General features: G+C 46.9%; 1 protein-coding gene across 3 annotated transcripts; it reads left to right on the top strand.

The window, feature by feature from the left end:
* Positions 1-2,045: 2,045 nt before the first annotated feature.
* On the top strand, positions 2,046-19,739 carry LOC6730284 (pituitary homeobox homolog Ptx1). Of its 3 annotated transcripts, none has more exons than XM_039294852.2 (5): positions 2,047-2,899; positions 5,286-6,067; positions 12,655-12,810; positions 13,581-13,834; positions 18,417-19,739. In XM_039294852.2, the coding sequence occupies exons 2-5, from the start codon at positions 5,536-5,538 to the stop codon at positions 19,017-19,019; spliced, it is 1,545 nt and encodes a 514-aa protein (XP_039150786.1). In that variant the 5' UTR covers positions 2,047-2,899; positions 5,286-5,535; the 3' UTR covers positions 19,020-19,739. The 3 variants fall into 3 exon arrangements, with proteins under 3 accessions (XP_039150788.1, XP_039150786.1, XP_039150787.1); XM_039294853.2 differs by having other exon boundaries at positions 12,670-12,810; XM_039294854.2 differs by lacking the exon at positions 12,655-12,810 and having other exon boundaries at positions 2,046-2,899.
* Positions 19,740-23,546: the final 3,807 nt, after the last annotated feature.

Consider the following 23,546-nt stretch of genomic DNA (forward strand, 5'->3'; position numbering starts at 1 on the left):
TGCGCTGCCTGTGAACTTTTCGGTAGTTGCTTAAAAAAGGAAAGCGGGGAAAACGAGAAAATGTGACGACGCGAATGTGTGTGGATGTAAATCTGAAAGGGGGAAGCCCCATTTCCCTGGATATCTGACACTTTGGCGCGCCATGGCATTTCAATTTCTTGAGGTGCGTGCGACTGCTCGAATGTTCGGCATTAAGTTTTTCTGTTGCCAGCATCAAAGGATGATGAGTTTTCTTCCCCGGACACTTAAGAGATCCCCCCAAATGGCAGACACACTCCCCGGCACGTAGACCCCATTCGGATGGAAAAAAGAACGCCATTTTCTTTTGGGTTCGCTAGATAACAGTAGATACCGCGAAAACGGTCCCCCTTTTGATATCGGAAAGTCGAAAGTCTAATTTCGGTTGCCCTAATAATTGAAATACGGCCTGGTAAATTCCCGCAGCGCTGGGCCAAAAATAGACAGCCTGTCATCAATATAAAAGTCGGGGATTTGGCCAAGGGAAGCAAAGGACATTGTGTAATTACGCCATCGTAAAACAGAAATTCCCCGGGGTGCTGAAAACCCTTTGATGGGTGAAATCAGTGAAAGTCGGACCTTGCACCACAGGTGGAGAACCCTTTACCATGATATTGCACTGCATCATCGTCACTCAGGTGAAATTGAGTGGGTGGATCGCTGGAGTACCAGCCCGCCCTTCTAACATTGTGGCACATTTACGTAACTGGGCAAATGTGTGACGGCGAGTTCAAAGGCGGTACACTCGAGAAGGTCTGAGCAACTCGAGTGGCTTTAGTATTTCGAGGGCCTCCGCTCAGCGCGATTATCATTTCAAGTCTATCTGCAATCTGGGTTATGCGAGTCGCGCGTTCTGAGAGGTGGCAGTAATCAACAAAAACATCACATCATTATTAAATATATATAAGTAAGTTAGATTTTATGAAGCACGCAATGTTCCCATTCTCCCTTCCATCTTGTCGAATTGATTTATTTCGTACCATGGGATCCAGTAAACTTCCTCAGATCTCCAGAGGTCATGAGTTATGACTCGCATGGCCATTGAAAATTATGTCTGATTAGTTCCCTGGCATGTCAGTTGCGGAATACGAGGCTATAAAGCCAGCATCATTTACATCCGTCGGCTGTCTCCCCAGCCATTTCCTCCAGCTTCCCCCTTTCGGCCCAGTTAAACCCATTCCTCCACTCAAGGAGGAGGATAAAACCTAAGGGAAAGGCAGGCAAATGCGAAATAAAAACGAAAATTATGAACTGCACAAAAGCTGTTGTGAATTTTAATAAATTCTGCCTGCTGCTTGTTTCTGTTTCTGTTTCAGTTTCAGCTTCCTTTGAAAGTATCGCTGTCTCTGTGGCTGTATTTCTGTGCTGGCGGAGCGAACAAATCAAAAAGGGGAAAGTCCCAGGGAGGAGATACAGATACAAATACAAACGCAAGGATACGTCAAAAGGAGCAGTTATTTATTTATTTGCGAGGGGCGGTCGGGGGGTTAAACTGGCACAGGCACAGGCACAACAATGGCGGGCTAACGCAGAATAATGGGATAACAAAACGCCCTTGACACCCAGTAAAAGACAGCCAGCCCTCAAAAGTGGGCAAAGTAGCCTTATTATTATGAACACAGCACGTAGCAATTGTCCAGGGGCGGAGGGCAGGGCTCTGCCAGGGGTCCTGAACGGGGGGAAACGGAACAAAGGACCAAACCAGAGCCAAACCCGAAAGTACAAATCAAACCCTCGAGAGCGGCCAAATAATGTACGGATGAAGAGCGAGAGGGAGAGTGGGCGAGAGAGGGAGAGCACAGCAATGGCGCACTGCAAACACCAGGGTCTGAGTGAGAGAGAGCGAGAGTGGCGACTTTGGGGGTGTGTCTTCCATGCACTCGGATGATCGGACCTCCCTTTCGCACTGCCGCGGCACAGGCAGCTCTCGCTACTCGTCGGCCAGCAGACCATCTCCCTCACACCCTCTCGCCGACGCACGGGCAGAAAAGAGAGATAAGATAGCGGGCGATACACGGGGCTCTTGCGTTCGAAAGGCGAAATTCCGGGGTATTGCGTTCAGTAGCCGCGAGTTCTCGTCGCCAGCACCACGTTTACCGTTAGCACTGGCCCAACCACCCCGCACACCCCACCAGCCAGATACTCGCTGCATGCGCTGTACACGCATCCAACAGATACTTTTCCGAATTCGTTTTCAATCCAGCTACGTCCTGTTACGGATGCAGACGCGTCGCCTCCGTTGTGATACCAGATACATGTAATTGCAGGTCTAGAGCTACAGATTTAGATACAGAGATTCGAGTACCCTAGCAGATACTTAGCCTAATTACGCCGCGGATTAAACTATTAAACACTTAAATCCGCCAGGATTTGCCTATCAAATCAAATCGAATCGAAATCATATCACTGAGAGTGCCGCGAGTGACTGTGTGCGCGAGTGTGTGTTTCTGTGAAGCGGCAGCGAGATTAAAAACATATCCCCGAGTTACTTAAAATTAATCACTAACATAATCACTGTGATTTTTATTATTTGATCTGCCGACGTCAACACCGCGTGTGCGAAAACTGTTTAACGGCTGGGGCTTTATTAAATGCCGCTTCGCATTTGATTAGCAATCTGTTGCAACAACACAGCACAAACCTACCGATCTCCCCGAGATTTATAGCCCACTGCCCACGCGATATATCCGGAAGATTTTCGGAGACTTTCCCAGATCTCCGGCGATTGAAATGCTGGCCATCTGATTTATTGACGGGCCCACGACATTTGCTCCATCAAAGTTCGCCTTTGATATTCCGGATCGACGGAACCAGCGAACCGACGGAAGTTCGTTCGCACCACCTAGTGGATTAATTTGAATTCCTCTCCCATCATTCAGAGGTGAGTCTCAATCGCATAAAGTTAATCATGACTTAAAACCGGGTTTAAGTACTTGTTACACTTGTTATTAGGGCTAATAAAGAAGTTCTGACCTCTTGAGTTGCTAGCGGACCAATTGCAAGAAAGCCACTGAAGAACTTTAGGCTTATCGAAGACATCCTTATAAATCATATTTGTCAGATATTATTAATAGATTTAAGAAATTGAATTATATAGGGATATTCTAAAAACGAAAGTAAAGCTGCCCCAATTAACAAGAACAACGATGTGTTAGGTCATAGCAAACAGAAGTTTCCCGGTAAACACCTGGCTAGGAACTTAAGCGCCCACTAATGGCAATGTCAATTCAGCAGATGCCAGGGAAACAGCCTAGCTTTCCAGCGAGGATCAGCAGAGGTTCCCATTGAGGGCCCAGATCCCGCCCATAAACGGCTTGTTGGACAACGAATTAAGTTTACGGCGGACTCTCACGCCGCGCATAAATCACGGCGGAGTGAGACCCGGATCCGGATTGCCGCCATAAACCGAGATCTCGGCCATCCCGTAAGGGGGCCTCTGGGCTTCTGGGCCAGTACTGTGGGTTTTGCCAAAAAATTGGAGGAGAGCCCGGCCAAGTGGCGCTGGCTCATTGACGTCACTTGAACAATTAGCAAACAAGATGTGGAAAAAACCTAAGTACACAATGCTCGGACTCGGATCTCCGGGCAGCCGCTAAACTCGAATTTGAATAAAATAATAAAATTAAATAGAAATGAAAGCATGTGGAAAGCCTTGGCACAACATCGGAATCTTGCCACCTTCGCGACGAAGAGGCCGTAAACACACGAGATCTCGCGGCCATAAAGTGGCATAAAATAATTCTGGCATTCTTTGTCTTAGGGAATCATTATGTAAATAAATTCTCACTTTTGAAATAAAATGACGAGGCAGAAAAGCCGAAAGCTGAAAAACACACACGAAATGGAGCGGAGAATATTCTTTGGCGGAATGGAAACAATGGCAAACTGGCAACCGAATTATTTATTAGACGCTGCGGCAGATAATTTAGCCAGAAATTGAGACAACTGCGGCAAAGACCGAGCAAATAACAGTATTATAAATATCCCCATCACGGCAACAAATGCAGAACTTTTCATTTCAACGGCTGACCCCCCACCCATCCAATCGTGTGGCCTATAAATTGGCTTCAAGTGAAATTATGTTTATCACGAAAGGCTGGCTGCCTATTATTATTGCTGTTGAACAACCGCAAATGGATTTAACATTACAGCCGCACTAATCCACTGGGGATCAAGTGGAGATCAAGCGGCATTATCAGCGAAATCGAAAGTGACAGCTCAAGCCAAGGCATTCCAATTAAATTTAATTAAATTCACTTAAACACACACTGCGAATTTATGCTGCCGCTAGATTTATGAAATTCGTTCTCGTTTCGAATGCCTTTGAATGCCTTTAGTTTGTTGTGATTGAGATTAGATAACCATTTATTGCAACGTTTCGTTTCGTTTGGTTTCGTTTGCTCAGATAGCGGACCGCATATATAACGTATATGTATATATGCCGTTCCCGGCCGATATCGGGCGAAGGGGCCTAGGAACCTGGAGAGGTGTTCCCTCCCTTTTCGCTAATTGATTTACGATCGTTTATGGCTATTTTCGTGCTACTGTCAGTGGGCTGTTTTTATTTTTAACGAATTTATTGGACGCCCATGGCACAGTTTATCGCACTAGTGACTGTCAGTGCGGCGCTCTACTACTTTCCGAGCATTCCCCAATTTCGATTGCCAAAATCCAAAGGAGCCCAGTGTACGTGCAATCATAACAATAATAATAGCGGAGAAATGCTCGCAGAAATGTAAATATTTTACATCGATAAGGCTGTTATCACCTGGCCCCCGCCCTCCCCGCTCCATTAGTCTGCTGATAGCGGTGTAGGCGGTTCGGTGGCGCGGTGGTGCGGTGCTGCGGCGGTGCTGTTGTCAGCCCATATGCCCCACCAGATCCCCTCAGGTGCTCCGCCAGCCATACGATTTACGACGCCAACTGAAAGAGTCCCAGTTTACCACTCCGTTTGCCGCCGGCTCCAGCATCCGTGGTATTAACCCCTTGACGTGTTTGGTGTTAACTTGCCATTCGGCTGGTGTTTGGGTTAAGCTCCCTGTTTGCCTTCGCCGTTGAGGCGATAAAAGGTTCCACCAGTTGATTTGCCTACCAGGTAGCCAAGCGATAATTAAGTCTGAGTAGCAATGAACTCGATATGACTAAGCTGAGCAGAGAGCACCACCTCTGAACTAAATCTATAGTTAGAGGAACGAATTAGATAAATTAGTGAAATACTTCCCAGATTTTCTCAGTGTTTTAATGACATACCGCCTGCTCTTTTCCAGCTTTTCGGGCTCTGGCAACGGCTGCATCTTGGATTTGCTTTCACCACAGTTGGAAGATACCGGCCTCAAGACGACGACTTTCCTGCAGCACTTCAAGGACGTCGTCACGACGAAGTTCACGGGGAGGGACCACCACCTGCCGCCGCTGCACCCCGCACACCCCGCCCACCCGGCGCACCAGCAGTCGGCGCTGCACCACCACCACCACCAGCAGCAGAGCTTCTCCACCATTTTCCCCACGTATCTTGGCATGGACCGCTCCTCCGCCGTCGGCGGTTGCGGCGGGGGCGGCGGTCTGGGAGTGGGCGTGGTCACCAGCTCAGCCACGGCCTTGGGACCGGGTGGCCTGACCAACGGGGGCGGCGGAGTGGTCAGTGGCGCACTCAACGGATTGGAGGCCATGTCGGCCGAGTCCACGGGCCTGTGTCTGCAGGATCTGGTGAGTGCCGGGACGGCCAACGGAGCAGGCTCCGCAGGATCGGCGGAGAGTGCCACCACCACCAGCACGGCACTGAGCAGCGGCAGCACCGGAAGCTCCACGGTCAACGGAGGAGGCAGCAGCACCTCCGGCACGGAGCACCTGCACAGCCACCACAGCCTGCACGACTCCAGCTCGTCGGTCAGCATCTCACCCGCCATCTCGAGCCTGATGCCCATCAGCAGCCTGAGCCACTTGCACCACTCCGCGGGCCAGGACCTGGTGGGTGGCTACTCGCAGCACCCGCACCACACGGTGGTGCCGCCGCACACGCCCAAGCACGAGCCGCTCGAGAAACTCAGAAGTAAGTATCAGGTCAAGCAGTTCAGGGGAAATTCTGAGCATCTTATGTAAAAGATATAATAGGTAATGAACTGAAGGTTTTTATAAGAAGGTTTGTAGATTGGCACACATTTGGCATTATATTAGTCGGTAGGATAAATCAAAGATCCATAAATTTGCTTCGAAATATTTTAACTTAGTCTTGGGCATGATTTTCTTTTGATCTTTTCCCTTTTGAGGAGAGTTTTCCCGAAATATATCAGAAACGTTTATTTTTCTTTAGCATAATGGGATACCATTTCGTGGGCAATTTGTAGTGAAATTTGTGAGGGGCATCTCGCGCATTGACAGCTAATTAGTGGGCTCATAACTCAGTCTGAGATACGAACATTTTTGGGGCGCTACTAAGAAGATATTCCCTTCGATCCGAGTCATCAACAAGTGTCCACATTCTCATTGCTATTCATGACACTTTGGTGGGCTTGTGTTTTATACATTTTCCTCTGTCAGTGGCAGCTGTTGTCATTTCAATATGCGATTCGTTTTGGCCATCATTCACGCTCCGTGCCAAAAGCTCACTCCCTGGGCCACTTGTCGCTCCATTCGAATCTCAATTCCCCTCATGCATATTCATAATCATTGGGCAATCATTAGCGCATAATCTCCACAAAGCGTTACAAAGGGAACAGGCCAAAAAACAGGAGTCGGGCTGCGATACATCTAAACAAATTTCAATTTTGTGCGCATGTCACGGCTAATTGAGCACCCTTCTGGCGTAGTGCCGAAAGCAACACTCGACCCTGCTCACTTCCTCTTCCCTTGGATTCGTCCCTCTGAAATTCGATATGTGCATTGTAGTCAAGTGTTTGTTGTTCCGATTGCTCTAATTGTTATGGGAATTTGGACTCTTCGGAGGATGCTGGATTGGCGGCCGAGTGCGCAATGCCACAGCTTCAAGTGGCAATATGACAACTGAATTGGTTCTGGGGAATATTTCGGATGGAGTCAGGGCACTCCAGATGGACAGGAAACCTGTTGGGCGAAGGCAAAGATCACAATTCTATCAATACTAGTAGTAAATATATGAATATGTGGATCTCTCTTTAATGCAACTAGTTTCGTTAATGCTAACTTTATTTAGAAACGCAGGAGCAGCACTTGGAAGTCCTGCCCGACGAGTGCCTCCGTACGAAATTTCCATTTGCACAAGAGATTTGTCTGCCCTCGCCCAGAGATTTGTTGGCTGTCGCCCTGTCAACTCAACTCTGCCCCTTCGGGGTTAACAGCCCGGCAAACTTTGCACTTGTCTGCATCCAGAAATGGCCGGAATACCCGAAAAGAACCCAACCGAACCGAACTGAGGTGGGCCTGGGTGAACCCATGGCCGCAGATGTCCTGCCATTTATTTGCGTGCCAAAACAATTTAGCACAAAAATGGCTGGCATTTAAAATATGCACGACTGCAGTTATCCTTTGACACCCGTACAAACACGTAGATATTCGTAGCTGCAGGTGCGGGCCACGTTAACAGCTCTGAGCCACAAATTTCCACTCCTGTCCGCCTGTTTGCTCCCGCTTTTCCCCCGTTTTCCCTGATTTTCCCCCTTGTCGTCGTTATTGTTTACGCTCTTGTTTAAATAATGGCCACGCAACGTGATTCTGCTCCTGCTGCCGGTTGGCAGGATTTTCATCAGACTCCAGAATTGCATGGCTGCAATCGGATTTTCAATTATTGGCCAATTTAATGGTCAGCACACAAACAGAGACACACACCCACAACCCATGCTTTTATACACATTTATTTATGCGTATTTATATGTGCGGCAGAGGTAATAATTTTTTACGATTGCACTTTTTTATGGGCCGTGTTCCACCTTTTAGTTTCGCCTCTACTCGACTCGATTCTTGCGTTTTATTTTTGGTAGACCATTTTATGGCTTCGGTGCGTGTTTTTATTTCGCTGGCGGTGCTCAAAGGATTTCAAGTTCACGTTCTACACTAATTTAGTTCGAGGAGTAAAGATTTTTATGGCCGAAAGATGTAACTCTTTAATAGATCGGGATTGTCGCCTAAATTATGTTGTCAGCAGCTGCGAGGAACCGACCTTGTCCCTCCGACTCTGTATTTCATATTTCACCACCGCGGCAATTAGGGAATTATCTCGCTGTATCAGTGACTATATAAACATATATCCACTGGCGTTCATATTTGCCCCAGGCAAACCAAACAGAACCCGAAACGAAACTGAAACTGAAACCGAAACCGAAATCCAAATCAGAGCAGTTTACATTTATTTTTTGGTTGCTCGGCAAATAATAGAATGTTGTTCTATTCCTATTCCTATTTCTTTTTGTTTCTATTTTTTATTGCCAGCTAGTCCTTAGCTTGTTTGCCAAGTTGTTACCACAGATACGACGAGATGGAGAACTATTTGCCCATGACAATGTTTGTGGCTGATGCCGTTGATAAAATTATGAAATTACCAGAGTTTCACTTCGGGTTTCTGGTGAAATCGTGCTGTTATCTGTTGTGTCTACACGAAAGTAAATGCCCATCTTCCCGCTAAGTGTTAATGGCACGTGCAGCTCGCCGGGCTCTAAAAAAAAACAAGAAAATACAGAGCAGAACACAACAGAACCACATAAACAAAACGCCAGACTAAGAAATCCAGGAGATACACACTTTTCCGATGGGGAGGGACACCTCGAGGACACCCGAACCTGGACTACTTTAAATTCCGCACCAACGCCTGTTTTGTCAGGCCTGGTCCTTATGAATATAAATACCTTTTATCGATTTTCCGCTCTTCGCCTGTTTCGCCGCTTAAAGCCTTAAAGGATTTCGTCCTGCGGTGTGCGAACAGTGCATTGCCCGCAAATCTCTGCGAAATTGCTTACATATGTCATCGGGCACTGGCAAAACCAAGGATCACACTCGAATTGGCAATGCAAGCACCCCGAATGCCACATAAAATGCACTTGCTGACCGCACAGTGGTATATTGAAGGCAAAATAGGAGAAGTGTCTCAAAAAAGGTTAACATAGCGTTATGTTTTCATGTAATATAATTTTTAAAAAATGTATTAGCAAGCCAATAGTTTATTTAGTGTTTGTATTTTTTGTTTCTTTTGCCCACTGTACTCGATGCACCACTGTAACTACCACAGAAGTTGCCATTTATCAATCCATCTGCACAGCTCTATCTGTAGGTTTCCTCCTCGCTGGCACTGATTTCGTTTATATAAATTATAATGTCATTATGGCAACCAGCCACAGAATCCACAACCCTCCATCACCATCCCCAATCCACGTCGCTCCCCGTTTTCCTTGAGGCAATTACCTCGTTGCAGAAGTTAGTCGGGAAAACTTGATTCTCTGTCCGCTTTTCCGCCTCTTTTCTCATTATCCGGGCATCGTGCAATTTCGTAAAAATGTCGCATTAGAGATTATCTGAGGAAACAAACTTGTCCGCCGGACAGGACTCGCAGGTCCTTGGTGTGGTCCGTTGGCTGGCTTTTTGCTGGCTGACCCAATGGCAGGAAAGGAATTCGAGCTGACAGTCGGGCAAATTACTGGCCAAAGTCATTGCAGTGGAAAACTACAAGCCAAGAAGAAGGGGAAAAGCTAGTCTGGACAGAAAAACAGAGATCTGCCCTTTTTTGGGTGTCCTTCTCCCTTTTGTCTTATCTGCAGCCTCAACTAATGAGTCCGGGCTTTTGGCCAGGACCTCTGGTACATATAGCCAGGGCCATTTGGCCAAGGGTTGTTCTCCGTTCTTGGGACATGTCAATGTGATTTCCGAGATTTTTATGCGACTTTGCTCGGGTTGGTCAAGTGCCTGGAGCTCATTATAGGGCCATAACATATGGTCAGGGGCCATTGTCTCGACCAAAGGATTAGTTATGCGAGACATAAAAATTAACTCTCCAAGTCGTTGCCTAATTTTCATGACTCCGAATTGGGCTAATTTGCAGCGAGGAATGCAGCCGGGGTTTTTCATTTGCGGCATATGGGCCAGCAATTTCCACGGACATCAACACCTCGGCGGCAAATGTGGCATGAAATTGGAAAATATTTTCATTTGCGGTGGAGTGTTTAACCCTTTGGTCGGCCAGCCAGTGGTTTACAACGAAAGCAACTCTTGGTCGAAGTCCTGGTCCCATTTCCAATTCCAATCTCAATCTCAATTCCAATCCCAATCCCAGGACCCACAACCAAAGCCAATCCCGATCCCCTTTCAACTGTCACATTAATCGTTTGTTTTTGGTCACCAACTAAACGTTGCTTATGCTTGACATTTTCCTTTAACCGTTTTCCTCCCTTTTCCGGGGCATGTCCTTTGTTGGCTCGTCCTTTTATTTTTGTTTGTTTTGGTCTGGTGAGGTTTTCCTGCTCTGACAGTCTCCGTCTCCTGCGTCTCCTGCTCCGGATAATTTATTGCTCCGGCTGCCGTGTCGTGTGTCAAAAGTTTTTATGTGGAAATCTGTCTATGAATGAGGCGCGTATGGGTGCAGGGTGCCTAGATGCTCACATCCTCGGAGGCGAAAAAATCCGAATCATTTTCGAATTTTTGTGCAGTTTCACTCTGGCAACCCTCGCTTGATTAATTGTGACCGCCCCTCGGGAGTGTTTGCCTTTGACTTTTGTTTAGGATCGTCACAATAGTCGCCAAGTCAAATAAATTTACCATCGCTCATTTGTTTGCTCAGCGGCTAATGCCACTGCAAAATGGCTGTCGGGGAAATCGGAAAATTGGAAAATCGGGGAATCGGAGAATCCGACAATCAGAGAACCGGAATGCCAGCAAATCAGGAAAGCGAAAGTGACGCCGACACTTGTTGTCACAGAACACAGAACTCTTGCCTGACATGTGCAAAATGCTCCCGACAAGCAACGCCCACCTCTATTGACACTTGCCACTCATCCAAATTCGATACCCACTCGAAAGCCTTGAAAACATTGTAAAACTCGGGCGACAACTGGCCGACAAATGTCACCGCCAGCTGACAGACGACGACAATTTTTCCGACGACCTGTCAGGCGGGAAAGCAGAACAACAAAACAACAAAGCACCAGCGCAGCAGGAAAATCAAACTCAAATTAGTCGCTGGCCAAAATGCTGGGGAAATATTTACACAAATGAAAATCGCCGTGCTACGTGATTTTCGCTGCGTTTTTTCGAATTCTCCGTATTTTTTGTCTGCTCGGTTTTTGTTTTTAGAGCGTGTCGTTAGGAAAATATTTTACGATACGAAAAATGGGCGATGACGACCCATTTAGCTCAGGTCGGAAATCGGATTTGGGATCGAGAATGGGAGCATTCTATCTTTTCGGATTCATTCAGCTGTGTCTTCGAATTCAAAGGTTGCAACGAGGCGTTCACTAAAAAATGAAAGTGGAAATGAGGATGCAGTGGAATTGGTGCGAGAAGTTGAGTCTCACATGACAAATAACTTATGACATATTAACAAATTAACAGCTGAAATGGGTTTCCCAGGCGAATGGATTTTTTACAATTTTCATCGATCTTGACTAAACATTTACACAAAAATTAATTCTCTGCTAAACACTGCTACCATGTTTGTTTTTCAAATTTTCCTCCCAACAGACGAGACGCTCATAATAAAGCAATGAAATTTTAATTACCCCAAAACGCACTCATTAGAGGCCATAAAAATACTTTTCACGCAGAAATTTGAATTTTCCAACGGCATGTGAGGCTGTTGTCGGCGGCATAAATTATGCAACTGGCAATAAACTAATTGAGCCATGGGCCACCTCCAAGGAGATGACATTTGTGACTCCTAGGGGTGCCGGAACCCACACTTCCCCCGCCAAAAAGGAGCAGGCTAATTGTTTCGAATGTCGCCCCGGGTGTTTGCTCACTTTGAAAACCACTTTAAAGTGACAGCATGTGAGAAGGCCATAAATAATCAGCGGTATGCAAAGGAAGTGGTCCAGAAGATTTAGGAGAAAGTCGGGAAGTCGGGACCCCGGACCATATGGGTGCACACCTTCCACTTCGCAGGAAAACCCCAAGAAATCAATTGCCACGGCCATAAATCTGTGACGAAATAGCTTTTTTTTGGGGGGAATCATGCCAATAGCTGAGTAATTAATACCAAAATAGGCGTGACTAACTGCGGCAATTATTACGTAGCAAATTGAGTCATTTGGCGCCGGTAGATTTATGGGGCCAAGCGGCCAGGGCGATTCCCTCGATTAAGTTTCTCCATGGCAACACTTTGAGCACGGGCTGAAGTTTTATAATCCAGCCCCTGGAAACAATTAAGTTGGCCTCCTCCAGGAGCAATACGCTTTTTAATCGGGTTAACCAAGAGGCCATTCCAGGCTGCGGTGTCATAAATCCTTTTATGAGCTCTTTTACGGGCTCCTCTTTTCTGTTCAGGGAAAAAGGAATAGTGGGATAGCAAGGTGGACGGAGTTTTCCGCAGGGGAAAATATCTTTTAACGGTAGCAAATGGAAGCTCTGTAGATTCAAACTGAATTGTATTTAAGATTAACTACCCTAAGCTAGACAGTTTTAGATTTTTTGGCACCTCCTCGGTTAAAGCATAAATTTTTTTGTAATTTTCTCTTGCCTGCGCTGGCTTGTTCTTTTCAGTTTGGGCCGAAACCGGCGATTTCCGTGATAGTCATAGCTCCATGACCGCCGTAGCAAATAGTTTGGATAGCACCCACTTGAACAACTTTCAGACGTCATCGACATCCTCGATATCGAACCGGAGTCGGGATCGCAAAGATGGTGAGTAGCAGTAGCTGCCGTATCCGTAACCCCCAGCACCACCCGGCAAAAGTGCTGTTCCCAGACCGTATCCGCTATCTCCGGGGGCCCATCGATAAGGAACATAATTTATAATAATTTCGAAAAGCGTGGCCAACGATTCCACCTTTGTCGGCGAAATTTACTCGGCCGGGTCCGTTTAGTTTTCGATTAGACTGCCTTTGATTTGCGACCTCACGACGACAGCAGAACAGAAAAAAGTGAGAATGGAGCCGAACGAAAATGATATTTCACAGGGGCAGTAATTTAGTTTATTTGATTAAGTTTTCGGCAGCTACGATTTCGATTTGGTCTCGCTTTCTGGCTTCTCTGGCCCACAACATACGAATAAATACGAAAAAACACAAAAAGCACGCCGCATGATCGATGACATTCGGGAACATACATTAACTGGTTATAAATCTGTTTGCCGGCGGTCCGCCTTTGAACTTTTTCGGGGGTGGTGGGTGCTGAATGGCTGGTGTTTGCTGGCGACGCCTGAAGGTTGCATGGCAATTAGTAACGGTGCTCCGCTGACGCCAGAAATCGGAGGGCGCTCCGAAGACCTTTCCCCTTCGCGCTTATCTACCCCACTGGTAACCCGAGCAAACCCAGACGGACGGCATAAAACAGCTTAGCTACTCCAACCGATGAGCAAACACATTAGACAGCCGATCTGTATATCCATATCTACATATAACTATATCCATTCCTGAAAAAGTATCTAAGAATATGAATTGCTTCTTCCACAGGCAATCGCAGTGTAAACGAGACCACGATCAAGACAGAAAACATATCAAGTTCCGGGCACGATGAGCCGATGACCACCAGTGGCGAGGAACCGAAGAACGATAAGAAGAACAAGAGGCAGCGGCGCCAGAGGACGCACTTCACCTCGCAGCAGCTCCAGGAGCTGGAGCACACCTTCAGCCGGAACAGGTATCCGGACATGTCCACCCGCGAGGAGATCGCCATGTGGACCAATCTTACGGAGGCGCGCGTCAGGGTGAGTAGGCTTTGATAAAGCGCATTAGTTGATCATTTTTGTATAACTAAATGAGATAGAGTTAGCTTAAGTGACATGTTCAAATCACTTTAGCACATAGTGCATCCAGCGGGAAGGACTTCCTCCCTTTCCACAAACTTTGCACCACCATTACCGCGCTGATGTTCGAATTAATTGCCAGCCAAGCCGCAAACGGCAAACAAACGCCGGATTCCGGCAGCTCGGTTGCCACATTATGCGGCTATTATAGTCCGGACCCCAATTATATTACGGACCGCAGGAGTCGCGACCGCAATGCAGCCGCACAGACTCGTAAATATGTCGCCTCGTTTGGCGTTGGCTTAAACCCAATGCGGCCAACACGGCCAACGCGGCCAATATGGCCAATACTCGACCCGGAAAGAAGAGCCGATTTCCCTGCGCCACCGGGGATTTATGTGCAGCTTTTTAGGGCGTGGGCCTGGGGGCGTGGTAGGCCTTGGCAAGGGGCGGGGTGTTGCCATAAATTGCCGCAGCTAAAACTGCAGTTGGCAGCGTTTGCAGCATTTGCTGTTTGTAAACCGCGGGCTTATCGAACGCCCGACCTCAACTGAACTGAATCGGAGTGTTTGCTCAATATCCGTTCTATTGACATGGGCCGGGGCATTTGTCCATGTCCGAGATACAATGGTATTTGTATCTGTGGGATGTGGGTTCTATAGAACTCTATTACTAACGCCACCGCTTTTCCAATAGTTTATACTGAAGTTGCAATGCGAAATCCATTTCTTGATCTATATTTTATTCTTTAAACATTTTTAAGAGAGGAGTGAGGTACACCCCAGTTACTCCCCAGTGTGGAAGGGCTCTTCATCGGGAGCAAAAACTAATAACAGGGGCCTCGAGTTGTACAAGATATCTTGGCCACACAAGCGTTGTAATTGTTTGTAAACACGATAGTTAGTTGGGCAAACAATTGGAGTTGTGGCGCCAGCGCGGCAAATACTCCTCTGATATCGAAGATATCTGCGGCTATATCTATTTCCATTTCCACTTCCATTTCCATTCGCCGTCGAAACGGACGGAAAGACAATCAGCAGACAGGCGAAGATATGATAGACAAATGATCGATGATCGCCGGTGATTGCTGATGGTGATCGGGTTTGTGATCATTGTCATTGGACGTATGGCGACATCAGCGTGGCATTAATTGTACAGTTAGAAGTGGCTGCTATCACAGCCATCCGAGTGCAATTGCCGCGGAAAAGGAGAACATCTGCGAGGAAGGCGAATGCTTCATGGTTTTCCTATGCAAATTTCACTGGACTCTCGCATATGCTCTGAAAATCGACGGACCGACGACCGACCCCCTTGCACTTGACAACATTTATAAAGAAATTAGCTGCGGCCCAGGATGACAAGGGACGGAGCCGGGAATGATGGCAATCTAAACATGTGTTCCTCGCATAAAGCAGCTAAATGCATAAAATATTGATACAGTTTGTTTTATGGTCCATTATATGATGATGACAAAACGGTTGGCTCGGTTGCTCACTTCGCTCACTTTGCTCGCTTCCACCCCTTGGAAGATGCAAAACAATGCCCAGACTATTTGTCATCGCCAGCCGAGGGTTGTTTAATGAATTAGAAAACCGCACACGAATTAATGATGATCGCGATCATGCCTTTGCGACTGTCTGAGGGGTGGCTCACATTTGACTTTGACTCCGACTCCGGCTGCCCATTGTAATAGCGGAGGCAATAAAATTTATCAAATATACAAAAGGATTACGGCCCACTGGCGGTGCAACTCCGCTCCGGGATGGGCCGTATAAATCTGGCCGGGCTTTAAACTGTCAAAAAAGAGCAGCCCCCGTTTCCATTTCTTCGGGCCCTGATAGCTACTAATCCGGGGATTTACATGCGCCGGCAATTATGGCAATATGTTCGCCCCGTCTGTCCCATTGTCCCGTTGTCTCAGTGCTCAGTACTCAGTACCCAGTACTCCGGGCTCTTTCTCCACTCTTCCGCTTTTTAATGTGTCAAATAGAACTCACTTTTTAATTTAATTACCAGCCAAGGACTGGCAAAAACAAGGCCCATATAAAAGCATTTGTCGCTGCCCTCAATCGGAGGTGGCATCGAACTGGGATGCGACTGGAAGCCATGGGGTTGTATCGAGTGTTTTTTGCCAGTTCTTTTTATGGTCAGGTGTCGCCAATGGCCCGGAAATGGAAACAGCATTTGCCAATCGCTGAAAGTGTATAAAAAAGCCATTGAAAGTGGCCACAAAGGAGCCGCAATATGCTGGCATGATTGCAGTTCGAAGGGTTCAATGTAGTGGATAAGTTGGGAAGGAGGAATCCCAAAAAAAATGAAAACTGGGTTATGCCAAACAATTGGGATATTTTTAAGGGCTATACAATGAACCCAACATAAATATTTGAGCTTAAATAATTCCATTTAAAATGTAGCTAATGGCTACTGTGCCTGTGGTATCTTCCCGACCCTTTGACTTTATTAACTTCTGTAATAGCCGTGATTAGGCTACTTTTTGTTCACATATGTCCGCATATCTGCAGCTGCAGTCGAACATCGGACCAATTAATACCGGCGATACTCTGGCGGTACGTACTGTAGTGGTAGTAGTGTATCTGTGTAGTCATCCACACAGTTGAGCACACAAAGAGACAGCGCTGCGTGGAGTAGTTCACGAATCGATGTTATCTGCTGATTTTCACTTGGGCAGGGCTATCACTGGAATAGAAGAACCCCGGAAATGAGAACCCGGCCCATTTCACATTTAACATTTCACATTGGGCAAATAAAAAACGTATTTAGCTGCAATTTGCGACCATCAATCATGGCAGCCCGCACAAAAAATGAGGCCCTAACTTCTGCCACATGGCCACTTTTGGCCACTCATATCTCTTTGCCACGTCCACCATTTACCTGATGAAGCGTTGCAGGAGTTGCCGTCGAGTGTCGTTGATGCTTTCATCAAAACCAATTAGGATTTTCCACAGGACGCTGCCCGTTGAGTGGAAAATTGCGCTGTTTTTTGCACTCTCTCATATTTCACTTTTTCACTTTTGCGCAGAGCTCCCTTTTTTTCAGCAGGCGGCCCATCAATTTGCCATCAGTATTTTCCGTTTTTCCGTCTCCCCGGTTTTTATGTTTTTTTGCAACTTTGGCAACTTGCTAAATGATACGTGAAAATGACAGCTGACGAGATCGATGACGTTAGTTTTGCATCCTTGATGATGCACGAGATCCTTGAGCTCCTGATGCGGATGCTGATGCTGATGCCCATGATGATGATGATGGCGATGGTGATGGGGCTGAGCGATGTACCTTGACAAATTGACACATTGCGAAGGCAGGGGATTTGATTTAGGTTCTGGGAAAATGGAAAACTCTCACTCTCACTTTCGCTTTCGCCTCGGCAACCAGCTCATGCGATTTCAATTAACTGCCGCGACTAATTAGATTAGGGCAATTACCACACTAAATTCTCTTGCTGGCACGCGGCCGTAGTTTTCCACTTGTTAGCCGCGTTCGGAATGTCTCAATCAGGGTTTTCCCAGGCGAAAACAAACACTTTTTGCATAGATCAGCGCGTGTCGGATTTTAGTCACGCCAGTTAGGGGTATGGGAAGTTTACAGGACATAAAGGACACGCATAGTGCGTAGAGAGGGGTGCAGACCAGCATTGGCCATAAATCTGCAACCCCGCTACGTGGTGGAAACCGACGACCAACGCGTTGATTTAGGGACAATGTGGCAATGCGGCAACAAGCCATGAAATTCGAATGTGCAGCTTTAATTGCCCGGGCTAATGTATCTCCATCGGTGAGAACCTTTTCCCAGTTGGCTTCTGTTTCTGTTCTAAGTGTATCTTAAAGCTTCGTGGCTCGAGAGCAAGAAACTCATCAAAATGCTGCCAACGTCTGCGCAGCTCTTTGTCATTTGTATCTGTATCTGAGGAGGAGTATCTTTGTCTGCCCCCAAACATCCGTATCTGTGCAAACTTCAGCCATAAATTACAAAGTTGCCATTTTGTTTTTATCTTCTTCTGGGGAGCACTCGCCCGCCTTTTCTCTGCACTTTCTGTGTGCAAAATAATTTTGATTTATTTTTGCGCCCTCGCAACTTTTTCCTCCACGCCCCCCGCTCCAAGACTTTTTGGGGTGGCAAGCCGAGTTTATTTATATAAAGCTCTCCATTAAAAACGGCAGCCCGGGCTGACTGGGAGTATTTATGTATATATTTGTATATTTATAATTACTGCACATGCGTATTGCGGCGGGCGCGCTTTTTGGGGGAAGTTTTGCCTTGCCACTCGTGTTGCCAGGGCAGATACATAAATTTTCAAGTAATAAATTATAAGGAAAATGGCCGACTGTGCGGCTTAAAAGCTGCGAATAAGTCGCGCTGGGAACTATGAATAAAACTTTTAGATTCGTGTCTAGTTTTTTGGAAAACCAAGAGCTATCCTCGAGTAAACTCTACCTCTAACTTCTTAACATAGCTTCTTATTTAAATTTTACTTAATTTAATCTTCCAGTGAGCTAATCAAGAACCTACCTGTTTTTATTTCCAGGTGTGGTTCAAGAACCGACGGGCCAAGTGGCGCAAGAGGGAGCGGAATGCGATGAACGCGGCGGTGGCGGCGGCGGACTTCAAGTCCGGATTCGGAACGCAGTTCATGCAGCCGTTCGCGGATGACTCGCTGTACAGCTCGTATCCGTACAACAACTGGACCAAGGTGCCCTCGCCGCTGGGAACCAAGCCCTTCCCGTGGCCAGTGAACCCACTCGGATCGATGGTGGCCAGCAATCATCACCAGAACTCGGTGAACTGCTTCAACACGGGCGCCAGTGGCGTGGCGGTCAGCATGAACAACGCATCCATGCTGCCGGGTTCGATGGGCTCGTCCTTGAGCAACACCAGCAACGTGGGGGCCGTGGGCGCCCCCTGTCCGTACACCACCCCCGCCAATCCGTACATGTACCGCTCCGCCGCCGAGCCCTGCATGAGCAGCAGCATGAGCTCGAGCATCGCCACCCTGCGGCTGAAGGCCAAGCAGCACGCCTCCGCCGGATTCGGCAGCCCCTACTCCGCCCCCTCCCCCGTGTCACGGTCCAACTCCGCCGGACTCTCCGCCTGCCAGTACACCGGAGTGGGCGTGACGGACGTGGTCTGAGAAAACGCCCTGGGTGCGCTGCTCAACCAGCACCAGCACCACTTGCAGCACTTCTCGGGAGGATCGGTGGGCGGATCCGGGGTGCCGAATGGGATGCAACAGCACTCCGGCAACATGCTGCACCACAGCAACTTGGGCCTGGACCACTCCGACCTCGGCTTGGTGGGGGGAGGGCCGGCCAATCACCAGGACGAGGGCAACCACAGTCTGGAGGGCAGCAACAAGTCCCCCATGGAGGCGCCCCTGGCCAACAGCAGCAACAACAACAACAACGACAACGATGACGAGGACGTGATCGATTGAAAAACGCTCTAACTTAAATCAAACTAATGGCAGCCTAGCCCTAAGCATTCATAACTAATTTTAGATGTTTGCCCAAACTAAAGATAAATAACATAAAAGAAGCCCCTAACCAAAAAGATACAATTTTTTGAAGAACAATAATTAAATTTACCAGAAAAGAGTCCCAAACTCTACTTTATTTGCATTGAGATTAGATGCCCCTTTGTTCGAGCGCCCCCAAATCAGCAATTAAGTGTTTTTGTAAATAAAAGCAAATATCTAGTGTTAAGCAGCGGAACCCTAAACTAATCAAGCCAAATAGCCAGCCCAAAGATCATATAGTCGCTCCTAGTTCCACCTTCAGTTCCCAGTCGTATATATCGTATATATAAACCAGAAACGTATCAAGATTGTAAACAGCTAAGGCCAAAAAAGAACACTAAAGCTAAACTATATATCAAGCAGTAGCAGTTTTTAAGGAGTTGTCTAGTCGTATAGATCCGCATATGGCATATACCAACACTGTCTGTATATGTATATGTACATGTACATGTATATCCCCACTAAAGAGCCCCGTATAAATATAAACTATTTAATAATTGTACACTTAACATTACTAGTTATAGAAATTGAATCAAAAGAACAATAAAAATTATGGAAAAAAAGCACCCACGCGACGGCATAATGAATTACGAGGGCAAATTGCGGTCAACCGCTGGGATAACGGATGGCTTTTCCCGCTGGGAAAGCCGCGTCGTAGGTGGAGTGGGAAATGGAAACATTAAAAAATCAAATTGTAATTTACAGCCGTCGGGGGTGGGGCGATATATGCCAATCGCCTTTTCCGCGGGGCGGGCACAGGAATGGGGACTTAATTTAAAGCAGCTTTCCTCCCCCAAAAGCGAGCAAGTGCTTAATTCCAAGGTGGACCTGGTGCCAAAAGATCCATCCATCAATTTATTCATTACGGCGAAATTATGTCGCATTTATATGCACCCCGCAAAGTGACAACCCCCCGGAAAATCACCGCACAATAAAAATAATAATAAAAGGACATCCGCGTCGGGGGGTTGGTTTTCCTGGTTCGGGGCATCAAATTTGAATTTCATATGCTGCCCGCCTTGATTGAAGGCGGCTAATAAAGTGGCCAGAGAAGGGAAAATCGGGGAAATGGGATTTCCCGCTGCGTTAAGCATCAATTTCGGCGATTGCGGGAGATGCAGGGGGGGCTAAACTGCGACCCGGCGACCATTTGATTTATTTTATTCCCCTTTGCCCGCTGTTAATGTTTTAATAAGATTGATTTTATTGCCGCCTCTGTGCGTGGGTGGATTTGGCCTGCTGGGGCGTCAAAGGGTTAATAAGTTGCGCTCCAGCTGTTTTAGCAACTCTATTATTGTCCCCATTTCTGGGCTGGGCTGTGTTCCTCATGCCTGAAAATCGCAAGATGGTTTGCGAATGTGAGAGTTTCGGGGAGTTTTTTCCCCTATCTGGAATTACTTTATCGGCACACACTCACTCGCGCAATTAACTTTTCGGCGTAATTAATGCCGAGCCTAATTATTGTTAATCAAGCTCAGGCCGTCAACCGGGCAGAGCAGCCCCAACAGGCCGCATAATGGATGAGCCGCAATTAAAATCAACTTCCTATATATATATGCATGATTATATATGTATTTGCATGGGTTGGTGGTGGGGGAAGCACAGCGGCGTCAGCAGCGTGACTCACGATGAAAAGTCTTGTTTAACGAAATTTATAAAATAAAGAATATAAAAAACACATTTCCCAATGTAAGTTTTAGCAAGGAATGTAATTAGTACTTACCATAGGCCAGAAAATCCTTTGTGTTAGGTAACCAAATGTTGTATAACAATATTTTCCATCAATTCAATACAACCTGAAGATCCTTTCGCATCTCTGGAAACTGTTCGATAGCTCCCGCGAAAGAAGCGCCATCTTGAAACTGTCTTAGGGAGCGACGCATGTTGTCAGCCATTATTTGCGTAACCCACCCCGTTGGATACCATACCCCCTTGGATCCCACCCCATCTGGTGCCATCCTTGGTGCCCCCACCATGCCAGGCCATGTAGAGGCAATCAGAGAACCAGTCGAGCAGCGGGGCGAGTTATTTCTACTTGTCTTACTTGGGACCCCGACCCTTGGCTGATTCCCCATCATTTACTTTGTCAGTATGCGGCAGCTTCATCATTACTATTGCTGCTGGTCCGCTTCTTTGTTTGCAGCGTGCAAACACGTCACTCGATGATTATCATCATTCCCATCATCATCATCCTCATCATCGTGGTCTCCATCTTGGCTGCTGTATTTTTCCCTTAGGTACTTGTCTTTCTTAACTCATTGCGTTGGCAATAAATCTTCGACGCTCTTATCTGCCAGGCACACAGTTCTGGTTCGGATTGGCCCCACGCCACGCCCCAGCCATCCCCATTAACTGACTTTCACTTGGGCCATATGTCAGGTCCTTCTCTTCTTGGGAAGTCCCAAGGATCTGTGCCTATGGCACCTGCTTAAACAAAGGGTTTTCGGCTTAATGAGTCGCCGACAATTTAAATTTCAATTCCTGAGCCGCCTTTACTGCCGCAGCTTTGGGCCTCGTTAAGATGGGCCTGATATATTAACTACAGAAAGCTGAGTAATTGCGCCAGTGTTTTCTTCTCCCTCTGTAAACAAAGCCCAGACACGATGATAATAATATTCGAATGTCCCATCTGCAGGTCGACCCCATTTATGACCAAATACTAAATGATGGCCATAAAATCATCTCATATTTGACTGGCCTTTATTTATTCATTTCAAATTTACTCGCTGGCCATTTTATGATGCCAAATTTTGACCTAAAAATCATAAAAACTGTAATCAAAATGTTTGCCCGGTTTATGGCCGACAAGAAGAAGGTCGGCGGAGCGTGGGTGGTTTCCCGACTGGGGGGAGTGGTGAGGTGGTGGCGATTTCTAATAACGTCTAAACGCGGGTCCGGCCAAAAGGAAAAGCCGGGTGGGAAAGAGAGGCCGGGGCTCAACGCTTATGGCTTTTTAATGGTGCCGTGTGTCGGTTTTGTGGCAAATAAAATGGCGCACATTAAAAGCGGGCCAAGGAGCTGCTCCACCAATTGCAGTGGCTTCCGCATCCTGGGCCCCGACCTGTGGCCCCCTAGCTCGTATTGGGGTCATGCATGGCAGGCAGCCCGGGTAAATAAAAAATACATAAAAATATTTTACGAGGCCGGCCTCCTCGTCCGGGAATAGAAGGAATAGACGGAGCACAAGGAGCTGAAAAGTATAGGATAGTCCCCGGCAAAAGGGGACATCGCAGCGAGATTGCAATAAAAATGGCGGCAAATAAAATTGACAATATTGTCATGCGCGCAATTTGATTTTCATGCCAGTGTGTGGGGGCTTTCGCAATCCTAGGACTTGGCAACAAAATGAGCACATTTTAATTTCCCTAAGAGCCATAAGTATAGCCGAAGAAATCAAGGCCAAGGAGCTGTTGATTGATGGTTTGCCTCATTTTGTAGAATTGCAATCTTGGTTGAATTTAAAGTGCATTCAAAGTTAGTCAATATCAAAATTATATGAAAGCAATAAAAATTCAATATTCCAATAACTAAATATTCCGCCTACAAATACTTGGTAATAAACGCCTCTTCTGATTTGTAATACTCCGTAGACCATTCCATTTAATACACTGCCATCTTTACTTTTGTTTTATCTGCGTACTAACTTTTTATGGAGCAGTCTAGGTGCTGATGAAATGTTTAAGCAGCTGAGCGCGAAAGCCGTCGGCAAAACGCTAAAAGGTTTGCCCCTTATCAGCGTTCCCCATTCGGGGACTCCCCTTCCCTCCTCCACTTCGAAAACCCCACCCATTCGTTATCTCCGAGAGTGTGGAGCCAATGATTATTCCGGGTTTTGTCATTTCAATTCGCATTATCCTTTGCACTTATTTTACTACTTTGTGCGCCACTGCTTCTGTTCTCCCCACCCACTTTCCGCCTCCCTTCCAACTCGAACTGTAATTGTGGGCTGGTGTGGGTGGAAGGGCAGAGGAAACGGAAGAGGGTGTGTTTGTGTAATGGCGGGTTGCGGATGTCCTTCCCCCGCCCCCGCCACGACCCCTACCTCCTTTAGACCCTGTCGAGTAACTCGTATTGTCATTGTGCAAATAAAATATGTCACGAATCGCCCACTCCCCGCATTTTGCTCCTTGGTCCTTGGGTCCA

Source organism: Drosophila simulans, chromosome 3R (assembly GCF_016746395.2).
Source record: "Drosophila simulans strain w501 chromosome 3R, Prin_Dsim_3.1, whole genome shotgun sequence".
In the NCBI taxonomy this organism is placed as follows: Eukaryota; Metazoa; Arthropoda; class Insecta; order Diptera; family Drosophilidae; genus Drosophila; species Drosophila simulans.